This window comes from Charadrius vociferus, unplaced genomic scaffold (assembly GCF_000708025.1).
Source record: "Charadrius vociferus isolate BGI_N301 unplaced genomic scaffold, ASM70802v2 scaffold877, whole genome shotgun sequence".
Lineage (NCBI taxonomy): Eukaryota > Metazoa > Chordata > Aves > Charadriiformes > Charadriidae > Charadrius > Charadrius vociferus.
This window is the reverse complement of record NW_009649116.1, coordinates 295086-306216: the sequence shown is the minus strand read 5'-3', so window position 1 is coordinate 306216 and position 11131 is coordinate 295086. Positions and strand designations below refer to the sequence as shown.

The following is an 11131-nucleotide window of genomic DNA, read 5'->3' as shown; positions in this document are numbered from 1 at the left end:
CTGAACAGAGGTGTCTAGTAATTGAGACGGAGAAGCTGGGAAGCATGAAGTGGGGAAAGGAATTGAGCTTTTCCTTGTGTGGGGGTTTCTTCCAGTAGAATGAGATGTTACCTAGGTGGAGGATGAAGGGAAGTCTGCTTGCAGTCGTCTTGCCTCTTCATAGTCAACCTTTAAGTTTGTCACCTCTCCCAAGTTACCTTTGAAAACATGACTGGGAGAGCAAGCATTTTATTTCTTCAATCGCTTTCATAATTTTAACCTTATAATCCAGAGCGCATTCGATATTAGACTTGAGATGGGAGACCTTAAATTATCATTTGGCTCAAAACTATCGACACCACCTTGGTTCTACTGACACGAACTCTGTGAAACGATAGCGCGTGGTTTGGCTTGCTTGGAAGCGTTGGCGTTAGCGCTGCAAATGCTGTTTGGTTACAACCCTTGCTGACGTCCCTGTGATTAGAAGAGGCTGAGCGAGCAGCGCTGCAGCAATGAACAGGGTCAGCCTGGAAGCCTGACTCTGGATTTGAGGCAATGGTTATTCTGTCCTCTCCCTCTAGGATTATATGCGTCAGGCAGGGGAAGTGACATATGCAGATGCACACAAAGGAAGGAAAAATGAAGGTGTGATTGAGTTCAAATCCTATTCTGACATGAAAAGAGCCCTTGAAAAGCTGGACGGGACAGAAGTAAATGGCAGAAAGATTAGATTAGTGGAAGACAGACCTGGATCGAGACGGCGCCGCTCTTACTCCAGAAGCCGAAGCCACTCGAGGTATGTCTCTTTATAACACAGCTCAGGCTGAATCTGGCTGCAATTACGTGAATATGCAGCAGGTTGCAAAACACCTCGGGAAGAGTTCAGAGTTCTCAATAAATCAAGTTTTTGAGAGTTCATTGGTTACCTGGAAGTAGCCAAGGGAAACGAAGCCTCTGTTCAGAGGCGTCTTCCTTGGTGGAGGTGTGTGTCTGCTGGCTGAACACCCGCAGTGTGCTGCTGTTCTTCTCCAACCACCTCGAGCCCGTAGTCCTCGCCGTCTTGCAGGAGAAGGCTGCGTGGCAGGTGGAGCTGTGCACACAGAATGAAACAGGAGGTGCTTTTGACACTTCAGGTCTGAACGCCCTGTTCTGCTATAAGCACCAGGACTAACAGTTCTTTCTCACCTTGGACCCCACCCCCCCCTTGCCCTGTTTCTTAGACGTTCGCTGCTTTTGTTGTGTGATCCAGAGAACTGCTTCAGCATGCAACACCGAGTATTTTCCCCTTTCCATTCTGGGGTAGAACTCATTGCTGCAAGAAAACTCAGGCAAACTTCTACTGTTCATAGACCAGCTTGCTTTATGAAATCAAAGCCTGAAGTCAGAGCTTTATCCTGGTGCCTCGCTGCAGCCAAACTCTGACTTGATTGGGAAAGTGATTCTCACTTCTGTGCCTTAAATAAGGTTGCATATTTTCTTCCAGATTAGGAGTCCTGCTCGCCTTCAGACATGGCAGCAGGGCATGAGCCCTGGGGCTCTGTAACTCTCCAACTTGATTGTGTAATGCTTTCGCCATTTGGCTCCTTGAAAGGTGCTTTAATACCACAGGGTTTTACCCACAGGAGACCGGGGGATCACAAGCTCTCTGTGAGCACGTGCTAACATTAACCTGATTGATTTTGTTCCAGGTCTCGCTCTCGAAGCAGACATTCTCATAAGAGCAGGAGCCGCAGTGCCAGTAGTAGTCGCTCCAAGAGTAGATCAAGATCCAGGTATGTCTTTGTGGGGGAAGAAATGGGGGCTACCACTTAAATGAGAAGCATCATCCTAAATTTGCAGTAGGAACACTGTTTGTTTTTCTTTTCCCTGCCATGTTATGCACACTATTTAAGCGCTAGTCCAATCCACGCCACACTAAAGTGGAGCTGTCTGTTGCCTTTGCGCTTTCAGGTCTGTGTCCCGTTCCAGAAGCAAGAGCCGTAGTCGAAGCAAGAGCCGTAGCAGAGGCCAAAAAGAGAAAAGCAGGACTCCAAGTAAAGAGGATAAAAGTAGGAGCCGCAGCAGGAGTGCAGAGAAATCCCGAAACAAAAGTAAAGATAAATCTGAGGGCACTCTCCATAACAGTGATGAGAGAGCAAAGAGCAGGAGCCGCAGCAAGGAAAAGAGTAGGAGCAGGAGTGGGAGTAAGGAGAGGGGAGAGACGAGGGAGAGCGTGAGGAGTAGGAGCAAGGAGAAGAGCAGAAGCAAAGACAGGGAGAAGAGCATTAGCAAGGCTAGAAGCAGGAGCAAGAGCAGGGATGAGAGCAGGAGCAGGAGCCACAGCAAGGATAAAAGGAAAAGTAGGAAGAGAAGCAGGGAGGACAGCAGGAGTAGAAGCAGGAGCCGCAGCAAGAGTGAGAAAAGCAAGAGGCGCAGCAAGCGAGACAGCAAACCCAGTAGCAAGAAGAAAAGGAAGGACAGCCGCGAGCGGTCCAGGTCAGCCTCCAAAGAAAAGGAGCATCTAAAATCAGATTCTGACCGAAAGGAGGCAAAAGGGGAGGGTGAGGATGCAGCCGCACGGCAGGTGTCTCGCTCCAGGTCTAGGTCGATTTCCAAGTCAAAACCAAATGTCAAATCAGATTCTCGTTCCAGGTCTAAATCCGTTTCCAAGCCTAGGTCCCGGTCCAAGTCTAGATCTAGGTCTGCCTCTAGGTCACACTCCCGATCGCGGTCAAGGTCTCGCTCCAGATCCTAACCTTGCTGCAACCACCCTTGGACCAGTCAGAGAAGTCTTTTGTACATGTTTAGTAGTAGTAGCACAAGTGATTGAAGTAGAAAACATGTCGATGCTGTATATTTTGAACAACCCTGATGGTATGTCTCTCATTGTTAACTGCAGCGCTCCCTCCCTGCGATGCTCTCTGGTGCAGGGCCATTCCGCTCATTTTCTACCCTATAGAAAGGTGCTCTTTAAATATAACTCTTCCCAGAGCACCAAAATTGCCCTGTTTTCCAGAAAAAGCCTTGCAGAGAAGGAGCTCTGCGCCTTGGTGGGTTCCTGAGATTGCAGTGGTGGCTGATAGGTAGGTATGACGGCTTCAGCAGTCTTTGCCCTTGAATTGATGCCCTTTGATGTATGCCATCTAGTGAAAGTGCTAAGTCTTCAGTTTCATACTACTTTTGTTTCATATTTTTTGGACTTATAAAGTTGTGAATAGCACAGTCAAAGGAAAAAAAAAAATAGGTACTTGCAGTAATCCATAGGGAAAAGAAGTATAATTCCATATTCTGGTATTGTGACAATATCCTTGTTTTATATTAAATTTTTTTATTTTATTTTTCCCTGTCTTGCAAAGTACAGTGATTCCTGTTTCCATGAAATTTGAATAAAGACTATTTTTGCTTGATGACATTTGGCCGTGGTTCCATGAAGTTGTGTTGTGGCTGTCACTGTTTTATATGGACTGGTGTAAGCTTGAATTTGCAGAAGAGTTACACGCAGAGAAAGGCCTCTTGGTCAAGAAAGCCACGTAATATTCAATGTCATTACGACACTGGAATACAATCCAGTTAACTCATTTCTCTAGAAACACTTCCTGTGTTGTTTGGAACTTTAACATTGGAATAAGGAGAAAGCAAACGAACCAGAAGCAGTAACGAAGGTGACAGCCTGTTTTCCACTGGCTGTGTCGATGAAACGTGGCGAGCGTCAGCCTCCGGGATGCAGGGAGGGAAATTTCTCACTCGCTGAACTCGCTCGACTCAAGTCAGCTGAAATCATTGTTTGTCCCGCAATATTTTACGTGTTGTGCAACTGATGCTGGAGGTGAGTGTGGCTGGCACGGCAAGCGTGTTTTTCTGCTGCGTGCTTTGTTCTGTAGATCATCGGTTCGATTGTTTCGTCTTTCGCGCCGTCAGCTTTTCTTACGGTACCTTTGGGAAATGAAGGGGGAAGAAGTGCGATGCTTTTACAGGTGTTTTTCTAGTCTAGCACACGCAGCAGGAGACGGCTAAGCCGGCCCAGCTGTTTACTTCTGGTTGTTCTTTGATTTCATGATCGCTGATTGTGAGTTTGGGATTTTGGTCACGACCCATGGCTTCATATAAAGAGGAAGGTGTTACTCGGACCTTGGCAGGACGGGGATGTTCCCGGCTTCCATAGCATGACCCGGCCTTTGCCCTGGGCACCGCGCAGCAGCCAGTGTTTGGCTTGGTGTCCCTCCAGAATGCCGGGGGGAAATTGTAGCTTGGGGGTTTCCAATCATGGATTGAAGGTTCAGGTTGTGTGTGGCCCTTTCCTGGAGGGGAGCTGCTGTACAGAAACCCCGTCTGCTCTGAATTGCCTGTGTCCGGGAGGGCTCTGCCGTCCAACCGAAATTCCCTAGTACTTGCTTTCCCAGTCCAGCTTCCCTCTGGGTGTATTGGAGATGCAGAGTTGAAGCTGGAGCCTCAGCTTGTCTCTTCTCAGCAAATTTTCCAGGAGTTTTTCCTCCTAATGAAACACCTGTGTTTGGGGGGGGGGGGAACCTTTAAAAAAAGATACTTCAGGAGGTGCTTGTGAGGAGCTCTGGGCTTGGACACACCGAGAGCGGTGGGGGCGGCTCTGCTGGCGTGTCCCAGTGTCCCTGTGGCCGGGGGGAGGAAGGCAGGCAGCTTCCAGAAGGAATTTTGTAGATGTTCCTGAATAATATCCCCATTTTAGACTGGGGCCATTAGCAAATTGCTCCAACTGAACTTTCCACAGGCTCTTCTGTTGCACGGGTGGCTTTGAGTGAAGAAATGCCGTCCCCGGCACCCTGCTCTGCCAGCCAGCGACGTGCCCAAAAATAAAAGGCAAAACGTATTTTGTGAGCTCTTACTCGGTCTGGGGAAAATAAAAAAAGGTTGGTTATGGCTTTATCAGAAACTTCTCTTTAGCAAATTTCGAACTGCTGACAATAGTTAAACCAGCAGTTCTCGCAGCTAGATGTTATCTTCATAGGCACGAGTAATTCCTTCTAATTTGATCATTTGAAACTTGTACTGCCATATTAAAAAGATGAAAGGGTGAGAGATGATAAGTGTTGCTTTCAACACAAAATATTTCCGCAGAGTTTAAGAAGGGTCAGGGCTTGGTGAGGGGCTCAGACTTTCTCAAATGTCATATGGCTACAGCAGCATGAGAAAGCGCTGCAGAAGTGATATTTAACTTCTTTAGAAGGAAAAGCCTTTTTCAGCTATATACATTGAGTGCTTTGACATCTTAGGCTCTCATAATAACACTTCTAATCCCTTTTGCTACTTAATCTTAGTACAGAAACAAACCAGGCAAGGCGAGATGTTTGCTAATAGGGGGTAATTAGCTTAAAAACGCCTTTAAGAAAATCTGCAAATGATGAAGTCTGGGCTAAGATTTTAAAAAGTGATTCTGGCTTTTGCTGCCTGGCGGCCGAGGCTGCTCCTCAGGCAGCGAGCGTGGGTTTAGTGCGCCCTTTGGGAGAAACATGGCTTCCCCAAGTACCTGCAGACAGGCCTGTGGGGGTACGTGGAAGACTTTTGGCTGACAGGTAAATTTTTGTCGTGTGTAGTACGGGATGTTCCCTGCAATGGGAAAGCCAAAAATCCTTTGCGGTTGCGTGCATCAGCCCTCGGGCGATGCTGCCGGTACGGGGCCGGCACCCGCCCTGCAGGGAGGATTGGATATAATTCATTGCGAGTTCCCTGCTTTCGCTCCTGCAGGTGATTGATTGTTGCAAGCAAATTACTGAGGGGTGGAAAAAATGAGTTTTGATTGAAACAAAGACCTTTGAGAGTTGGGCAGCCTGAGATGGGTGCCTGTTTGCCCAAGTCTCTCTCTGCTTCTGTATCAGGAGGAGACTTTGGCTTATCCCTACGGGGGCAGCTCTTAATGAATTCACTTAAGTATTTAAAGAGGCACCTAGAGCATCAATTTGGAAGCACTGTTCTTGATTTCGGCATGAATTTGGTCATCTATCGGGGTCGTCTTCAAAGCCTGGAATTGCTTACCTGCCCTCCAGGCTCCTGCTACCTCAACAAACCTCGCTCCAAGGCTGTCATCCAGCTGGATTTGTCTTGAACAGGAGTAACCCCAGTGAGCACTTGGGACTCCCCTCATGCTTGACATGCAGCCCGTGCTTAAGCACGTGCAACGATTCGGCTCTGCACCCTCCCGTGCTTTGGTTCACCCCTAAACGCACCCAGATCTAAGCAGGGGCTGCAGTGCCGCACAGACCCCAGGGCGAGCTGCTTTCTCAGCCGGCCAAGTCCTTTTTCTTTTGGCCGGCTTGAGGTTGCCACATCTCTGGTTGCTCGTGTGAGGTTAGAAAGGCAGGAACCCGGCTGTGCCACCACACATGTGCGCCGCAGCTACAGCTCGTGCTGGGCACCTGCTCAGAAAGGATGTGGTGAGAGTGACAACCTGAAGAGGAGATTTCACCAGCTGTGACCATCAGGAAGGTGAGAAACTAAACCCTGGCCCCACCTCTGGGCTGTGGGCCTGCCTTGGGCATCGAATACCCCAATGCCTTCCTGCATGGATCACAGAATCGCAGAATGGTTTGGGTTGGAAGCGACCTTGAAGATCACCCAGTGCCACCCCCTGCCCTGGGCAGGGACACCTCCCACCAGCCCAGGTTGCTCCAAGCCCCGTCCAACCTGGCCTTGAACACCTCCAGGGATGGGGCAGCCACAGCTTCTCGGGGCAACCTGCCCCAGGGACTCATTGCCCTCAGAGTGAAGAATTTCCTCCTGATATCTCACCTAAGTCTCCCCTCTTCCAGTTTGCCGCCACCGAGTCCCCGTAAGGTTCCCTGCAGCCTCCTCATCCCCTGTGCTGGGGGCTGTGTGGGAAAGGGCTCCTCCAAGGAAACAGCCATAGCCCCATCTCAGCCCGGTGTCCCCAGTTGAAGGCTGAGATGATGACAATCGTTGCCTTCAGCCAATCTGCCTGCGGATGCTGGTGGGCTCTGTGGGCTGGTCTGGGGGTCCTCAAACCTCTCCTGGTCCCTGGGTCCCCGTCTTGGCTGCGACCTAGCATCTCTGCTTCTTTTCCAGGGCTGAAATATCCCCGCAGGCCGCTGACAGCTGAGATGCTCTGATGCCTGGGATGCTCCAGGTCTCATTCCGAGAGTGCAGCGTTGCACCCACCACTGCTCCCTCACCAACCCAACAGCACCTTTGCCCCTTCCCTGCCCTGAGAGCTGCTTTGGGCTGCAAAGCCCTCGAGCACCACGAGGTCTCAAGCCCAGGGGGTGGCACAGCCGCTCACTGTCCCCAAATCCCCAGCGACTGGTGTTTTTAAAAAGGCAAAACAGCAGTGCTGAAAATCAAAAGCCTTTTCTCCCAGCACGCCCCAGGCTCAAGGGATGCTGCGGTTCAGGCAGAGCTGGCCAAAACGGCCCCCGGTATTCCCGGTGAGAGGAACCTCTTTCCCACACATTTTGGGTGTGTTATGCTAAATTTTTATGTGAATCTGGCAGCTTTGGGAGGTGGCATCTGGCAGGATGGCGCTGGAAAGGGAGCACATCAGCAGTCTCTTGCTCTCTTTTTTTTTTTTTGGTTTTCTTTCCTAATTCTGCCCTTGCTCAATGTTTTGTTCAAGAGAAAAGGGAAACTATTTGAGGTATGTCTGGAAAGCAGGAAAAAATAGGAACGCAGACATTTCCATGACACCTTCTCCTTTTGCTGCATAATCCTGGGTGCCTCAGAGGGGCAGGGAAGATGTGAAGCCTCAGCGCGCTGCCTGCACAGCGCGTGCCTCAGTTTCCCAACCTGTAGGATGGAAATATTGACTGGGCTCTGTCTGCACTCAGGGTGATGGGCATCATCACTTCACCACTCAGCGTCTGCAGGAGCTGTGATGCTTTACTGCCCGGTGCAGGGAAAGACCTAGGGAAGGGCAAATGCCCCATGAGCGCACTCATCCTCCCTGGCAGGTACCACCATAGTGTCATAGAATTGTTTAGGTTGGAAAAGACCTTTGAGATCATTGAGTCCAACCATTAACCCGGCAGTGCCAAGGTACCACTAACCCATGTCCCTCAGCACCACGTCTACACATCTTTTAAACACCTCCAGGGATGGCGACTCCACCACTGCCCTGGCCAGCCTGTCCCAGTGGTTGATAACTCCCTCAGTGAAGACATTTTTCCTCATATCCATCCTAAACCTCCCCTGGCACCACTTGAGGCCGTTCCCTCTCGTCCCATCGCCTGTTCCTGGGGAGCAGAGACCGACCCCCCCTCGCTGCCCCCTCCTTTCAGGGCGCTGTCGAGAGCGAGAAGGTCTCCCCTCAGCCTCCTCTTCTCCGGGCTGAACACCCCCAGGGCCCTCAGCCGCTCCCCATCAGACGTGTGCTCCAGACCCCTCACCCGCTCCATTCCCCTTCCCCGCCCCTGCGGGCCACACGAGGGCTGACACAGGCCAGGGTGCCGTTGGCTTCTTGGCCGCCCGGGCACTGCGCCGGCTCCTCTCCAGCCGGCTGTGGCCCACCCCCCCCAGGCCCTTCTCCGCCGGGCGGCTTTCAGCCCCTCTGCCCCAGGCCTGTGGCGTCCGTGGGGTTGGTGTGCCCCAGGGGCAGGACCCGGCGCTCGGCCTGGTCGTCCCTGACGCCATTGCCCTCGGCCCGTGGGTGCGGCCCGCGCAGACCCCTCTCCACAGCCACCCCCACCCCTGGCAGATCGACACTCACCCCCAACTCGGTGTTGTCTGTAAACTCCCCGAGGGTCACCTCAATCCCCTCGTCCCAGTCATTGATGAAGATATCAAAGAGAACCGTCCCCAGCGCTGAGCCCTGGGGATACCACTTGGCACCATCTTCAGTACAGGTACCTTTTTGCACCAGATGCGTGGCCTAAGGTGTCAGAGCAGCAATTTCCAGGGTAAGGACATTCTGGGGCATCTTATTGCCGATAATTAGGCTGAAGCATCACAGTTCCCCCCCCCACCATGACAGGGCAGCAGTGTGGGCCACCATGCCCAGCCCCCCGGCCACCATCACCACAGAGTGCCCCAGCTGGGTCCCCGCTGTGTCCGTGTCTGTCTCACGGGTGTCTGACTGTCGCTGAGTGCATCTCCCCTGCTAATTTTGCATAAAAGTGTAGGTTTTGCCTCAAAACCTTCAGCTCATGCGGCTCACCGGTGCTGGCACTTCGTTTTTCCCAGCCCGGAGCTGCCACACAATGCGCCCGTGAGGCCGCAGGGGCTTCATGGCAGCAGTTGTGACACCAGTGCAATAATGGTAAAAGTGTAGGTTTTGCCTCAAAACCTTCAGCTCATGCGGCTCACCGGTGCTGGCACTTCGTTTTTCCCAGCCCGGAGCTGCCACACAATGCGCCCGTGAGGCCGCAGGGGCTTCATGGCAGCAGTTGTGACACCAGGGCAATAATGGTAATAATAATAATAATAATATAAAATAATAATAATAATAATATTGCATGGCTGGAGAGGAAGATTCAGTGGAACGTCTGCAATCGTTCTGCCAATATTTCCAAGCAAGATTTCTGTTTGAATAACTAAATACAAGAGCGAAACCAGCTTTAGGATGGAGATACCTACCCAGATGTACTGAAAAAAAAAAAAAAGAAAAAGAAAAAAAGAGTCCTAAAATGTGATTTAGGGTTGGGAGACCCATCTCACAGGGGAAATGCAAGCTGCACGTGGGCTCTGGGGAGGGGAAGGATAAATTCATGTGGCTGGTATGGGTCAGGCTCCGTCCTGAAGCGATCCGTCAAAGCAGGGAGATAAAAGGGTGAGAAACCCCAAAATAGGCATGTTTCAACAAAACTTAAATCCTGCGATTAAAACCAAAATATGAACTTAAGTAAGCATGGATAGTTCAGTTATTTATCACTCTCTGGGCTCCTCACTGTCCCCTGGCAAACCTGGACCCCGCGAGTCCAGCACCGACCGCAGAATTGGGGTTTTAGCTGAAACTTGCTGACACAGATGAGGTGAGAAATGTATTTGTTTTCTGACTAATTTTAAAGACGGGTATTTTCTGTGCTTCACTCGAGGGATGGAGAGTATTATGATGTGTATTTCAAATGAGCCGTTTCAGATCTCATTTATTATTTCCCTGAAATCCCATTCCATTTAAGTTGTCACAGCTTGGGGCCCGCTCGTGCGCCTTCCTCGCTTACCATGGCAAAAAAACCCATCCCAAAGCGTCGTTAAAAAACCCACCACCAGTTCTTTTATTGTTTCAAAATTCAAATACAAAGGAAAATAACATTCTCAGATGAGAAGAAAACCGAGTTTAACAAATGCAGAGAAGAGGGGGAAATATTTCGTACTAAGCACCGGCGAGGGAGGCAGTGGGACGGAGTGGCCCATCGCCGTCAGGAGCCGCAGGCGCCGGCGGGAACAGCGATTCACACCTCCATGTCCCAAATCTCCGTGAACGTGCCCCAGTGCCCCGGGGACGTCCCCAGGTGTCACCCCCGGCCAGCTCACGGAGAGCAGTTTCGGGTGTGGGGCTGTGCCCCCGGGGACCCATGAATGCCACCAGTCGCACACCAGTGCCTCCCTGTCTCAGTGCCAGCCCCATCCCAGTTCATCCCCGTCCCAGTACCTGCCTGTCCCAGTTCATCCCTGTCCCAGTGCTAGCCTATCCCAGTGCCCAGTCCCATCCCATTGCTTGTCTGTCCCAGTGACAGGCCCATCCCAGTGCCTCCCTCTCCCAGTTCATCCTGGTCCCAGTGCCTCTCTGTTCCCATGCCAGCCCTGTCTCACTGTCTGCCTGTCCCAGTGCCAACCCTGTCCCAGTTCATTCCCATCCCAGCCTCTTCCCATCCCAGTGCCCACTTGCGTTCTGGTGCCAGCCCCATCCCAGTACCTGCCTGTCCCAGTTCATCCCTGTCCCAGTGCCTGCCTGTCCCAGTTCATCCCCATCCCAGTGCAAGCCCTGTTCCAGTACCAGCCCATCCCAGTGCCCAGTCCCATCCCATTGCCTGTCCCAGTGCCAGCCATCCCAGCACCAGCCCCATCCCAGTTCATCCCTATCCCAGTATCAGCCCATCCCAGTGCCCAGTCCCACCCCAGTGCCCGCCTATCCCAGTGCCAGCCCCATCCCAGTTCATCCCCGTCCCAGTACCTGCCTGTCCCAGTTCATCCCTGTCCCAGTGCTAGCCTATCCCAGTGCCCAGTCCCATCCCATTGCTTGTCTGTCCCAGTG

The 11131-nt window shown here is 51.6% G+C and overlaps 1 protein-coding gene across 1 annotated transcript in view; it reads left to right on the top strand.

Annotated features, from left to right (window-relative positions):
* SRSF4 (serine/arginine-rich splicing factor 4) overlaps positions 1-3370 on the top strand; it is a 22727-nt gene extending 19357 nt beyond the window's left edge. Inside the window, exons 5-7 of the mRNA XM_009888339.1 lie at positions 561-775; positions 1668-1751; positions 1930-3370. Of these exons, the coding sequence (XP_009886641.1) occupies positions 561-775; positions 1668-1751; positions 1930-2713 (1083 nt within the window). The 3' untranslated portion in view covers positions 2714-3370. The remainder of the gene's footprint in view (positions 1-560; positions 776-1667; positions 1752-1929) is intronic.
* Positions 3371-11131: the final 7761 nt, after the last annotated feature.